Source organism: Mytilus californianus, unplaced genomic scaffold (assembly GCF_021869535.1).
Source record: "Mytilus californianus isolate M0D057914Y unplaced genomic scaffold, xbMytCali1.0.p SCAF_5, whole genome shotgun sequence".
Classification (NCBI taxonomy): domain Eukaryota; kingdom Metazoa; phylum Mollusca; class Bivalvia; order Mytilida; family Mytilidae; genus Mytilus; species Mytilus californianus.
The window spans coordinates 111,629,196-111,644,617 of NW_026262701.1; the positions used below are offsets into that span (position 1 = coordinate 111,629,196).

General features: G+C 31.7%; 1 protein-coding gene across 1 annotated transcript in view; it reads right to left on the bottom strand.

Moving 5' to 3' along the window:
• LOC127700636 (DNA polymerase epsilon catalytic subunit A-like) overlaps positions 1-15,422 on the bottom strand; it is a 61,857-nt gene that overhangs the window by 46,052 nt on the left and 383 nt on the right. The window contains exons 2-17 of the mRNA XM_052204190.1: positions 12,778-12,898; positions 12,294-12,374; positions 11,597-11,734; positions 11,143-11,297; positions 10,458-10,529; positions 8,970-9,102; positions 8,473-8,580; positions 7,736-7,846; positions 7,267-7,352; positions 4,895-5,014; positions 4,347-4,407; positions 3,957-4,028; positions 3,124-3,237; positions 2,597-2,809; positions 1,022-1,258; positions 142-244 (exon numbers count right to left, since the gene is read on the bottom strand). Of these exons, the coding sequence (XP_052060150.1) occupies positions 142-244; positions 1,022-1,258; positions 2,597-2,809; positions 3,124-3,237; positions 3,957-4,028; positions 4,347-4,407; positions 4,895-5,014; positions 7,267-7,352; positions 7,736-7,846; positions 8,473-8,580; positions 8,970-9,102; positions 10,458-10,529; positions 11,143-11,297; positions 11,597-11,734; positions 12,294-12,374; positions 12,778-12,898 (1,925 nt within the window). The remainder of the gene's footprint in view (positions 1-141; positions 245-1,021; positions 1,259-2,596; positions 2,810-3,123; positions 3,238-3,956; positions 4,029-4,346; positions 4,408-4,894; positions 5,015-7,266; positions 7,353-7,735; positions 7,847-8,472; positions 8,581-8,969; positions 9,103-10,457; positions 10,530-11,142; positions 11,298-11,596; positions 11,735-12,293; positions 12,375-12,777; positions 12,899-15,422) is intronic.

The following is a 15,422-nucleotide window of genomic DNA, read 5'->3' on the forward strand; positions in this document are numbered from 1 at the left end:
TCCTTCTGAAACATGGCTCCGGGTTTTGTGGAGTGGAAAGTAGTCATGGGCATTGGAATTTCAATACATACTACACTCCCTTCTCCCCCGTCCATGGTATTTTTATCTGACACTTATGTACTTTCTCATTCAAATACTTACTGCATTCTCCTCTCCACATCCATGGCATCTTTCTCTGACACTTAGCTCCAGGCTTATTGAAATCACAGGCTGCACAAGTTGCTTCATCAACAATGGCTGGTGGCTGGAAATAGAAAACATCACTACATTGAAACCTGCTAAAGTAAACATAAAGTATTGATTCACCGATTGTTAAGATAAAAAATTCAACCTACATTATGACTCAAAATAACAGTATGTTGACACTTTTAGATAATTGTTTTACTTCTTGAATCTAGCAAACTAAATATTGATTCATAAACCAACCAAAGGTCAAGGTCAGATTGTCATGCACAATTTACAATGATTCTTTAAAACAAATACAGTTGACCTATTCCTCATAAAAACAGAGAAACTGACCTCAGCCAAATTTAATAATGTTATCATAAATCCCTGAAAATGAGGTTAGACTTTTACTCATAGAAACTAAGAAACTGAGCCAAGAGAAAAATAGGTCATGGTCAGGTAATCCCTGTTCACCTTACAATGACAAATATACTTGACAGATATCTCAAAAAAAATGTGACTTTCTTTAGAGAGAAAATTTAACTTTCCACTACCATGAAAATGAGGTTAAGGACAACTGACATTTCTTCCAAACAATAAATCCTATATATACAAAATACCAATTGTCTAATTCTTCTACCTTCTGAAATATCAAGCTTTATTATAATAAGTTCATGTAGCAAACTTGTGCCAATAATGTATTAAGTGCCATCACATAGGCATACTGACGGACTGTATCACAGGCCAGACAAAAATAGCTGAAATAAAACACAAATCGAGTAAGAGATTAACGCCTGTAAAATTTGAGGCTAACTCGAAGGCATCTTCAATTCTATCATTACAAGGTATAGCTTACCTGAAGTCGATTGGTCAGGATAATATTAGGATACATAGCCCCGACATCAAGATGGTAAATAATAGGGTTCTCCAGTCTGTTTGGACAGTCTCTTAACATTGACAGACGTTCTACAATATCAGCACACACTTCATCAAAGTTTGTAACATATTCCATAGGGATATTTTCCTCCACCTCAATAGCATGCTTCATAGTATTTTCCACTTTGTCTATAAGATTCTGGAAAGCTTCAGGTACCTGTAACAAGACATACTACTGGAGAGGCTATGGTTCTTGTGCTTTAAACTTTCTGTTTTGAATGTTGTATTACATTATTATTTATGGAAACAAATTAGTCTATACCTTATTTAGTTAAAAATCCATTTCAGTATTTTCACATGTCTTTATTATAAGAGAATTGGATAAAGGTAGCTGTCCTACTTCATGGATTTTTTTTTACTCTTTTAAACTTAAAGTAACATAAAATTTTGAATATATAATATTTAGGGCCAGGAATAATAAATCTCACATTGTATTCATTTTCTTTTTATTCCATATAAAATTTCAGTCTATTTTAATAATATCTCAGTTATACACCATTTATCATATGGAAACTTTTATTTTTTATTTTCACAAAATGAAATGGGACAATAAGAAAAATTTTGATAAGAACAAGTCCACAGTTTCTTACGACTAAAGTTGATCGTAAGTCATGAACAATTCAATATACTTACGATCAAATTTGGTCGTTAAATTTTTCGTGAAACTGATCACAGAATTGCTAACCTGGTAAAAATATGCTATTATGTTATTTATTCTTACGTTTTCGAGATAATTGGCAAAATTATATAAATTAGTAAAAACCAATATTTAAGGGCAATGAATCCTACAAGGAGTCTGGTGATATAGGCCATGTTGACTTACTTGTAGATTTAATTTTGCTTATTAGTTTTATTTCAAAAGATTCTCTCAATCATCTTTAGTCTTTAACAAAAATGCAAAAAATGCAAAATAATGGTAAAATCATCACTCTGGGGCAATAACTCCTATAAGGAGTCAGTTGACAATTTTGGCCAAGTTGCAATTATGTAGGTCTTATTGTTCTGAACATCTTTGCAATTCAAAGTTTCAATTAATTTTTTAAAGAATTATACAAAACACAAAAAATTGGTTAACACTTAATAGTTATTGAGATAATAACACAAAATAATTGATCATATCCACGGATAAAATTTTCAAAGTAGATTCCCTAAGGAACATTCAGGTAAATAGATATAAGAAGATGTGGTATGAGTGCCAATGAGACAACTCTCCATCCAAGTCAAAATTTTAAAAAAAAGTACACCATTATAGGTCAAAGTACGGTCTTCAACACGGAGCCTTGGCTCACACCGAACAGCCTGGTAACATTTAGCCCAGGAGTTTCAGAGGAGAATATTTTTTTTAAAGTTTACTATGACGGACAGTGAAGGAAAGATGACAACGGATGCCAAGTGATTGCAAAATCGCACATGATCTATTAGGCAATGTGAGCTATAAAAGGAGGCCTGGAAAGCTAAACATTTTTTAATTTGGCCTCAAATTAAGAAATTTTACCATTCTAAATCTACAAGGAATATCAGCTCTAAATACTCCAGATTCTAAAGCTTCTACATGACCACCAACATAAGTCTCCGAGTCTAAAACATGTCCATCCTCGGTCAATTTGTTCCACACCTGTTCTTGTTTGTTTGGGTAGACAATGTTGGCATGGTAAGCTTGCACCATTAATAAAGCTTCACACAAAGTTCCTGATCCTTTTCTTAACACCTGTGAAAATAGGATCAGTATTAAAGCAATATAGACATGGACAGTGATTAAACCTTGAAAAAGTTCATATTCTTACTTTATCACCTGTTGAGGCATAATAAATTTGCTTTCTTTTTTTTTATTTAAAGTGTATTACAATTTTTCTTATAAATGTCTCAAAATTTAGAGAAAACATCATCTCAACTTTGATATAAACATCTATTTACAAATTCATTCTAATGTAAAATCACTTTAATATATAAAAGTTTATATAATTCTAATGGATTGCTACATTTTACTTGCTCAAACATTACAAATCTTATTTCCTGACCAACCTCATCTGGTTCCATAGGGATGATGGTACACAAGGCAAAAATAAATGGATGAACATATTTCATATACAGGTAGTAGGTGGCCACAGCATCAGACACAGAGTAATTAGATAACACCTGAAAATATATATTGAAATAAGTCTGCATTTTCTTTGAATATGTCATTTATATATACCTCTCTTTTGTTTGAATACATTGATAATTTTATTTTTGGCTTTTAAACAATTCGCCATAGTAAGCTGATTTTTTGGTAAAAGCCATATAGTGATCTTCAGATAGTTAATTTCTTGCTATTTGTTATCTTCACAAGTAACTGTTGCATCAAAATCTTTTTTAAAAAATTATTCATTTCTACAAATACAAATACAATATCAAAAAAAGACCAAATAAAATATACATCTTTAAATTATCATATCAAAATGTTTCAGCATATTACAACAGTATGTTTATACATTCCTTTCAAAAGTATACCAGTGAAACTGATATTTATACAAAATTATTTCTCAGAATTAGTTGATTTTTGAACCTATTAATCAATATTTGTGGAAAAGTTATTTCAGTCTTTCAGCCAATTTTCAGACTTATCCGCTGCAGTAAATTTGGTATTGTTCAGACTTTTAGCTTGCTGTCAATTAAGATCTGTTAAGACTTTTCAGTAGTTTTTATTTACCTGTACACATCAACATCATACTGAATTGGCTGAAAAGCTACTGAACAGTACTGAATTGACTGCAAGCAAATTTAACAGTCGTTCTTTATTAGTCAAAATCATAACGAAGGATTTTCGCTAGTCAAAATTCAACTTGTTGTACTTATCTAGTCTGAATGGAATTTACCTGAGGTTCTTCACTAGCCATTCTACACATTTCTTCTGGATCTAATTCAACTGGGTCATACCTAAGCTTAGCCTGAAATCATAGACATTACAACAACATAGTCAGCTCTAATGATCTAATGCAATTTATAATTCTGTAAGACTTTATTCGTAAAATGATATAAAGACAACATGGATAAAGAAAGAAGCACCTTTTGAAGATATTTGACACATTTAATTATCTGCAACACTAAATGGATGTTTCATTTACTTCAATTAAAAATAACTTTTAATAACTTTTGAACAATGTAAGACTTCTGATTTTTTAATACCAAAATTAAGCAATATACTACATTTTATCATGTCAATATATAAATGTACTTTGGTATAGACTATTGAACAGTTATCTTACCTTGGCCACTGCTTTTAGATTCTGACTCCCTACTGGTAAATAACTGTCTCTCTTTACCCACCTAAAAGAGGATATTATTTATAGGTTACCAGCTGTCATAATCATTCAGTCATACTAAACTTATTCATTAATCAAAAACAAAACAATGTTATGATAATGTTTTACCACCATATCAGTACAAAAATTTTTATTCCTAAACAATTGCAACTGGATGAGTACCAGCCCTTAATGAATCAATCTGAGCACAAATCAGTAAACCACATATCTTGAGAGAGTTACTCACAAACTCTATCAAAGAGGTGATGTTTTTGGAAGGTAAAAACTTGTATTTCACTTGAGTTGTTGGTTTGCTGTCTCTAAGATGTTTTACCCCAGATCGCTTTTCATTTGTATCCATCACATACCCATAGTTACAATGCACCTTGTCTTCTATTTGTACCAAAAATACCTAAGGCATTTGTTATAAGAAGTAAACAATAGGTTAAAGTGATACTAGGGACAGATGTTTATATTCTACCATCCAGACCCTCGCTTCTGTTGTTACTTACTTGAAGCAGTCCATGTGACATGCAGGTCTAGATTTGTACTCTCCTTGAACATCCTTTTGATAACCTATCTCCTGGAACATATCTATGTCGTGCATTGCTGCCCGACCTTCTACAAATGGCCTGAAATAGAAATTATACAACAATCTTAAAAGATATTGGAATCTATTTCTAAATTTTAAACATAATATCTAAATCGTTTTATAAGATTTCAATGCATTTTTGTCTTGTACACATGTTGTAAAGTGTTTTTATGTAAGAGCAGACTGGTTGACTCAGAATACACCTTATCGCTATTTATTCCATTCCGGGTAAGTTCCGAAATTACACAACTTTTTCATCCAGTTGAAGCTATATTGGGCCCTGTTTAAACAATGTATCATGCATAATACTTTTTAAAGAGACCTGTTTAAACCATCGTAAACACTGCAAACAAAATATTTTTTTTTACTTTAATTTGAGTTTCGAAATTGTGGATCATAATCTATCAAAGTTTAAGTGTTCGCTTTCTAAATTTTTTCCTCCCTCAGCTCATTAGTGATGACCTTTGTTTTTGTGCCGGATGACCCAAACAGGAAGTTGTCTAAGTGACTGTTTTTTCCGAATTGGACAAAATAGCAATAAGGTGTATCAGAATAGTGTGTCCAGTTAGGGTGTCAGTCTAGTAGTAGAAAGCAGGTTCATATTCATATCACAAAGACATGTTCTTGTCCTGTTAGAATATTACATCTGTCACTTGATGCCAATCAATCATCCTCATTATATATGTAGGACTCAAATCTATGGCGGGTTCCAAATCTATGGCAGATTCCTAATCTATGGCAAATGTGACGTAACAAACGTCAAACAAATCAAATCTATGGCAGATTTTAGTTTTCTCCAAATCTATGGCAGATCTTTAAATTACGTCACAATAGAATAACGCAATATTACATCGTCGCCGCCGCAAACGTTGGCGGAACTCATAGATTTGAACACGATTCCAGATGAAGGTATTTCCCTCGACAACAATTTGCGGATGGTTTAAAGGAAGATATGACCTATAATCCGGAAGAGGGACAAAATGTGCTGTACCGGCCGAAACCCGCGATGAACAAGGACACCGCTTTTTTCACCGGATATTTTAGAAAAGGAGTTATAGTAAATATTTTACTGTCTACAGCTGGCAAAGTTTATAAAGTAAAAGATAAAATTACCGGATACCAATTTGATTTAAATCATCATCAAATAAAAATGATATTAACGATGAAGTAAATATTATTTGAAAATTCAAACTGTTCATTTTTATTTATCATTTTTGTTTTATAAAAAAAACTATCCCCCCTTTTTTTTTGTAAGGGACTTACTAGTTGGTTTAATGAATGGGTTAAATAGGTAACATGCACAGATTAAAAACTGTTTTTTTTTTACGGTGCACATCATTTCAATCTTGAAGTCTGTATTAAGGTATATGATTTCATCATTTACGAATTTGATTGGTTGCCAACACCATTTGGTTGACCATTATGAAATGTTTATTTCACAAATATTTATATACATGCTCCCGTCGTACATGTCCATTTGTTTAAGACAAGTCATTGGTCGTATATGTACTGCATAGTTTTCCATTTGCACAAAATTTGCCATAGATTTGAAAACAACAAAAAACCCGCCATAGATTAGGAAATTACAAAACTTGCCATAGATTAGGATTGTAAAGCAATCTGCCATAGATTTGGGATGGCATGACGTCACATTTACCATAGATTAGGAATCTGCCATAGATTTGGAACCCACCATAGATTTGAGTCCTACATATATATATCAGTAATATTGTCTTAAATAAGTTTTAACTAATAGGCATTTTTCTGATTTCAAAATTATCTTGTTTGCGTACACACTAGTAAGTGGTTCTTGTCATGCTTGTCGTGATATAGCAATGTCAAGCAAGACCAGTAAAATAAATAAATTGAATAACTACAAAAAATATAGATTGCACCTCAATACCACAATTATAATATTTTTTAATTGTGAGGCTTGATATCTAAACTTATGAGAGAGAGAACAAATATTATAACAGGGTAAACTTATGAGAGAGAGAACAAATATTATAACAGGGTAAACTTATGAGAGAGAACAAATATCAAAAGTAACTGAATCTGTTTCTCTATTGTTTTTATAAAAAAAATTAAAGTATATTTTTTCAAATAGATTTGGAGGGAAATCACAAGCAACAATTTAATCCAAATGTGGCTTATCCAACTGGTCAAATCCAATTTAAATGCAGGATGAATTAGACAAACTGGTTCTAGGGTTTACATAATTTAATCTTCAAAGAAGATTACTCATAGTATGAAAGACCGCAATTATTTTATCTCATTAATTAAATTACATACCAATCAAAGAAATCTCCGTTATATGTGACAAATATATTTGGCTTTACATCAATGATATGGTCAAAAAATCTTCTAAGAAGTGCCACCTGTAAAGACAAATAAAACAAGAATGCATCGTTGTCGTATTAAGCATACCTCAATATCAGTAGAACTGTCAGAGATAGATGTCTCACAGACCAAAAAGCAATGACACTTACAACTCATCACTACCAAGCTGCTGACCAAAAAAGAAATCCTTCTGTTCAGTAGTCCTGGGAAATGAGTGACGAAAAAAATTAACTTCATTTCACAAATTGAAAAATTCAAAGCATTGATGGACGGACAAGATGAATACGCACCTAGCTAAGAGTGGGGGGTATACTAGTATTTTTTAACTTTTCACATTGTTTGTACTTATCTAAATAAAATATTTAAATCAGTCACCATTCCCTAATTACTTAGTAATATCAAGATATAATACAATAATTACCTCATCTGGTTCATTAAATATAATAAATGGGCCTTCAAATTCTGGTCGTGGTGTGTATTCAAAGTCCTCCACATCCTGCGACACAATTTCTCTGTTGGTTATCAGGTACCCCTATAATATATTAAACATTTATGACAGAAATTCATTCTTCTCTATACCTTTTGTTGTCTGAATAAAAATATATTGTCCAGTGGGAAAACACCAGCACAATTGATGCATTTACCTATTACAAGATGTCAACTATATTTCATTTTTATTACAATGAAAATTTTTGAAGTATCGAAACTAACACAGCATGTGTAATTTGAGCATTATTTTTACAGTAGGATATCCATCAAATTTTCAAATATCTGCATTTTAAATGGGTCAGATTTCACTCCAATCTCACATGTAAAAATTGCTGGCAGAATTGTATAATAAATGTTTTGTGACAATGTTTCACTGTTAATAGGTAACTTTTACAAATATAGTTCAACACAGACAAGGATCCAATACTTCCCTCCCTTCCTGTGCGACCCACCTTTCCATCTAATATATAATTGATTGTAAAAAATTGTTGCTTGCTTAACATCCAGTGACCATCTACCATATAAAGAACTTATCATAACTTTATTAGTTAAATATCTGGGATAACCATTCCTTCTATAACTATCTGTACAACCTACCGGACTAATTGACTTACTTCAATGTTAGGAATCTCCAATAATCTATCCCTCCCTCACTTCCTATAAACCTACCTGACCATCTATCATATAAGATATCATCATAACTTGGTCTGTTTGAACATCTGGAAACTTTAATGGTAGTTTTGTTGTCTCTATGTCATATGCAAATACTATAGGATCCTGTAAAAATAAAATGATATATACTACTTATGTTTGTTGATGTAGATTTTTTAAACTTTTACATAAATAATTGGACATGTTTAGTAAATTTAAATGAAACATCAACTCAAAAAAAAAAGTTAATCAATTTTTTTTTTAAAACTAAGTTTACCAAAAAAAACCAGGGCCTTTTCAAAAGAGATATGGTATTTCCACATCCTTGCATCTTAATTTTTTTTAATCATTTTTGTTGGTTTTTTTCCTTGAAGAAAACTCCCTCTAAGATTTGTCTTCTCTTTTTTGTTAAGTAATCTTGTCTCATAAGTATCTATGATCTCTGAGTGATTATTTACTTAATGGTGTGACTTGTTATATATGGATTTCGTTCCTGTTTCTAGAAATGAACTTACTGGTCTATGCATTATATCTTCTCTAAGTTTTATATCTGGTGGTTGATGGCCACGTCCTCTTATAGAATACCAATGTCCAACAAATATCTTCAAATCAATAGATACTCTAGTATGATATGGAACGTCATATTCTCTGAAAAAAATCAATTGATAATACAATATCATTCTTCTGATCTTTACATGAACTGATATCTAAATTATTGTCCCTGAACTAATATCTATATTATTTTCCATTACCAGATATCTACATCATTGTTCATATACTGATATCTACAAAATTATTCATCAGATCTCTACATGGACTGATATCTGTTTTATTGTCCATTACCTGATATCTACAAAATTATTCATCAGATCTCTACATGGACTGATATCTATTTTATTGTCCATTACCTGATATCTACAAAATTATTCATCTGATCAGTACATGAACTGATAAAAATTTTATATAATTGTCCATCTGGTCACAACATGAACTAATATCGATAATTTTGTATACAGTCGAACCTTCTTGTGTTGAACTTGGTTGTGTCAAAACCTTGGATGAGTCGAGGTAATTTCCAGGTAAAATTCCCAATTGATTAATGCAATCTAACCTCTGAAGAGTCGAACTTGGTTGATTGGAATTCTTGGTTATGTCATTAAATTTTATAGTCTCTTGATGTAAAATTAATTTAAATTGACCCCAATGTCTCTAGGTTAGAAAGTAAGAAATTTCGAAAAACGCAGACTTAAAGATAAAAATTCAAATCGGATGTTTTTCTTATGTTACCTTATCATTTTCATAAGTGCTTAAAGCAGTGTATTAAAACATATTAAAATGACATGTTTATGGTGACCGGAAATTAACACCTTTGTTGGTCGTCCAAGTAAACTTTAACTTGAAATTGAAACGAATTGAAATGACCCGAGCCGATTTTAAATAAATCGTCAGAATTAAAATTCATTAAGTACAAAAATTGAAAGGATTAAGGCAATTATTACAAATTTACAATAATTGAATTCAATGTAATCCTCATCAATGATCTTTCAGGACTTGTTTCGTTCCACGAGTGATTCCATAATTTTTAGTGACTGACCTTTGTAAATATTTTTGTTTTGATTTTGGTGGAAAAAAAAATATGGAGCTTGAATACACAATCATCATAAATTATCATATCGAAAAAAAGCACTCTCTTCAAAGTATCTAGTTTACACAAATCTCACCATATTTCATGCATTCCTAATTTTATTACACACACTTGACCTCGAATGAGTCGAACCTCGGTTAAGTCAAATACTTTCATAGGTCCCTTAGACTTTGACTTAATGAGGTTTGACTGTATATAGACAGATACTAAACTGAATATCTATGTTATTGTCCATCTGTTGAGTTTATCATAAGTCATTTACAATATTATCCATGTTATATGTTATTACCTGATATCTAGGATATTGTCCATTTTATTACCTGATATCTACGATATTAACCATGTTATATGTTATTACCTGATATCTATGATATTGTCCATTTGGTCTGTAACTTTTTTGGCCTCTTCATCTTCATCACCAATCAGAAAACTAAAATAACATTGGTCAGATGTTCATAAATCAATTTTTAGCATATAACGAAAAAACTTATCAGATATATATTAAATCTGTACATTACCATAAACAATAATATATTGTTTTAACACTTTTTCTAAGGATTGTTATATACAATTATATGCGATATTAAAAGTAGAGTACATAGGTATCACATTTTTGTGGATTGGCTTGATATGACACACTAAAATGTCTCTAATGCTCACCAATATAACAATCATCTTAAAAGTCAGCGACCTTTGAAATTGAAGTCGATTATTCTTGGATACTGTAAATTCTAAATGTGTATCAATGTGATGGTACATATGGATATATCATGCATACTAAAAGACTGACACACTGTAACGTGTAACTGAGTATAATTTTTATCATGCTTGCTCACAAGGTAACAATCTGCAGGAAGACATATTTTTGGACAAATTATTCAGACTACAAGCATACTAGCTTTAGCTCTAGCTCCTAAACACCACATTCTTGGAGGAGAAGCAGCAGAGAACAATTTAAAAGCCTTTGTTTTGACTTTGACCTGGTGAAGGACTAAACCCCTGGTATTCCAAACTGGAGGCAAGCACCGCAGCAATTAACTTACCTTGATAACATTGCGGTGTAGACTTCACTTGACTTTTCCCTTTCTTTATTTTTTCTGACAGCAGGTTGAATTTCTCTCTTGACTTTCATCAATTCTTCAGTTGATACAAATGACAACTTGAGATAAGTTCTCTTTAACCCAACTAAATGATTTGGCTACAACATAAAATATGTCTAAATTAACTAAATGATTTGGTTAAAATGTAAAATATGTCTGCTTTTCTAAATTAACTATATATTAAAACGATTCAGCTAAAAGTTGTTGAATATTTGTTGGAAATTTTATAATTTTTCTCACGAAAATTTTCACTATGCCTATCCTTTCAAAAATTCTTTTCTTTTTGGTCTGAATAGATCATGAGACAAAAAGTCAAGATCCTCTTTCTTGAGATTCTACTATGACAAACATTCCTGGAACCATTTTTCTGGTCAGATATGATCATGTGTCTACCTACCAGGTCAAGATCCTCTTTCTTGACCGTTTCTACTGTAGCAATCTTCCCAGCAAATTTTTTTGTCAGATAGGATCCGACTTCTCTCCCACAATTACCTCTTGCTGCCACAAAAAAGTAAGGCCTGAACGGAAGGGTGGCCTGCAAAAAAGAAAATCAGGGATTAATGAGGTCTCACTGGCACATTATTCTGACTCAAAGCTGACCAGCCTTTGTTCTTACTCTGAAATCCTGCATGCTTGGCAGAGAATCAGCAAATTCAAATTCTAAATTATTTGTTTTGACCCAACTATTTAAAGTGTTGAATCCACCACTTCTAACAATCAAGGCAAGCACACTACTATGAGACCAAAGAGGCAGAAAGGAAATTGCTTAAACAATATCTTTATGACTCAGATGTGTTGCATATACATATAAGTTATAATCAGATCTTCAGAAAACTGCTGTTCTATTAATTTTGTATCCTTCAGACAAAACAAAATATATTTTACAAAAACTGGTGCTTATTGTACAAATTTATTAGTAAGCTTTGATTTTTTTACAAGTTTTTAGTTCTCTTTTCAATCAAGAAGTTCCTGAGTCCACATCTTATAATTAACTGATAATTACTTCAATTTAAATTGTTAAAATCATTGCAAGTCACATGGTTGAAAATTAAAAATATACATTTCAAAGATAGAGTTTGAGGAGTTCATTTTACCTTAAATCTACCCCCATCATCTTCTAAGAAGTAATAGTCAACAGCACTTATCAACTGTTTATTCTCATCCAAGATATCAGCCTGAAAATAAAACATCAGTCCTATATACATGGCAGTGGCAATGGTAATTTCTCACTTTGATAAAAAAAAATAAAAAATACCAGACTTGATGAAGACAGTCTTTCCCTAAACTCATGTTACCTCATGAGTTACAGTCTGTATATTTTTATCTTGAGATCAGACAATCTTTTCAATGCAAATGTCACACACATAGTATCTGGGAAACTGACCCAAACTTTTATGATTTGTCAAACATCTTATAACACTATCCTCAAGTAAATTTTCCCAAAAAGAGTTAATAACATATGCATGTATGCTTTGATTTATCTTTTTTATATTTTTTTAAATATTTGATTACAATTTGGATTATGTTCCAAATACCTTAAACTTGAGACAACAAAACTATTGTGACATAAATTGTTACCGGGTGCATGTTGATAAGCCATCCAACACGTTCTTTAGGATCTTTGTATCGTTCATATCCAAATTTTTTGTCAAGAAGATCATTCTGTTGGGATCTCAGTAATCTTTTGTCTGATTCTTGACTGTAATAAATATAATTCAAAGTTTACAATTAAAGTACAATTCTTAGTCACATCAAAACATGAAAAGTGAAAAGAAACATATACTTAAATTCATAATACTCCACATTGACTAATGAAACACATATATTTGTAAGTTGTCATAGGTACAAGTTGATTAGGGAGTAACCATTTAACTTCAAGGGAGGGGTTATGGTTTTTTGTCCAAGTCAGATTTTTTTTCTTCGTGCAAAGCGAATTGGGAAAATCTGGATTCAGAATATTTTTTTTTTGTCATCTGCTTGACCACAATATTTTTTTTCATCAAATTGGTGATCAGAATATTTTTTTGGGAAAATACCATTACACCCCCCTTGAAGTTAAATGGTCGTTCCCTCATAGTTGTATAATACTTATATTTCCACATGAAGATTTGTTCACACAAGAAATTCAAATTTCCAGAGATCATCTGCAGGAAGATTGTGTACTTGTAGACAGAGGTATCTTTATTTACTATATAGTTCCACAAATTTAATTTTGAATCCATACTGAATCATAGAAAAATGGGTTTACATCGACCTCCAAATGATCCAAGATTCTGTAATGAGGGGTACCTAAATTGCACCCATGCTAACAACACATCTGTAAAAACAGAATAACTGATGTTTTGTTTTATTTATTCACATTTGTTTAACAATTTGACAATAGTCCATGCTCGTTACAGTCTGTGCCAAACGCCGTCTGTTCGATGGTCCTGACTGATGAAATAGAGGCAGGTCCGCCAAATCGTATATCAATTCCGGTCAGTTTGACCGGTGTTTTCACCGCCTCGGTTTTGTGACTTATTATTGTACTTTGATGTGCATGAGCATAGATCGATAGAAATGAAAACTTCCGGGTAAAATGTTTACTCTGAAGTATGTTCAAGGGGCTATCCCCAGTAAGCCCTTGAAACGTAACGTGACTGATGAAGGAAGCAATCATGACAAAAAACGCAAATATGAGGAGCACAGACCAGAGAGAAAATTCAATAATGAATGGAAGGTCATAAACACATAAAGACCCTAATGTCATGTGAAGTTTGCATAAGTCATTATGGAACAGCACAAATGTATCTCAAAATTTGAGAATCCAAAACACTTTCATCACAGGCTGCTATAACTTTAAAATGTTCCTGTCCAAGTCATAAAATAAACTCTAATATATATATAAACAGTCAGGGGTGCTACTTAAACAAGTGATTTCATCATCACTTATTTCAGTGATTTGATAAATTCAGTTATCACCTATTTAAGTGATTTTAGTGTTTTCTTTGATCTTCAAATGCTAATTTCATTGATTTTCCATATTTTCACAATCTTTTCCATAATTTTCCTACATAAATCAATTATCCCTTTTTCTTTGTATATTAATTTCACCAGTGCGCTTGGGCAGTAAGTTAGTGCGCTAAAGCTTTTAAAAGTACCCTTGGGAATTTTTCTGTAATCAAAAATTCATTAACTACTCTTACTATCAGACAAAGATCAACAATATAAGGTAACCTGATTGGTTTTCTTTAGAGTTAGAATGATCTACTTCAAGCTTATGACCTGATCTACAAACTATTCCAGTTTTTGCATATTTTAAAAATCTGTAAAAGTGTCAGGCTTATCAAGCAAAAGACAATTTCTGCATATACATAGTTGTTTTTTTAATGGAATTGTTGTCTTTTTACCAATAAAAAAATCAAGCTTGTGGGAAAAATATCAAGAAAATGTTATAAACACTTATTAAAGTGATTACATTTTAACTTCTAAAATTACTTGTTTCAGTGATTTTAAAAAGTCTGTGTGAAAATTTTTAATATTTCACAGCCAAAATCACTCGAGGGAGTGATTCTGAAATCACTTGTTTAAGTAGTACCCCTGACTGATAAATGTATAACAATTCTTTTTATTTATTAAAATTTATCAACTGCTTTCCTGAAGTGCAATTTTTACCATAAATATCATCATAAAACAACACAGTACATTTAAAAACATTAACAACACAATAAGCTTAATTGTTTTTTTTTCGGTCAGACAAAACCTACAACACTGTCTGACCAAATGTCAGACAGAAACCAAAAGGGTTTTGCAGACTGTTGTTATATACATTTTGTATGGAATTGATGTCTGAGACATACATGTATCTTAATTTATCATTTCTAAAAGTTGACTTTTTGTAGATGTGGCATACAACATTTCCATGACAATTTTCTTACCTTTTTCACTGGAAATGTTATCTGTTGATATAAAATGTGACCGTTTGGTGTATATTTAGCTATTTTGAAAGACGTGCCTAATGGCGAATTGTTTTGTCTCTAATAAAGCCTCTAAGATATTTTAGCATTATGCCAATTTATGGATGCAATTTGGGTACTCGGTGCAATACACCTTATCGCTATTTGTCCGCCATTACTGGAAATCGCAAAGATTCCCGTAAAATTTTGACATCACAATAGAAAATAACTGACGCCACAATGGAAAAGTGATTGTTGTACGACGTCAATAGTTCAAGTGGTGCAGAT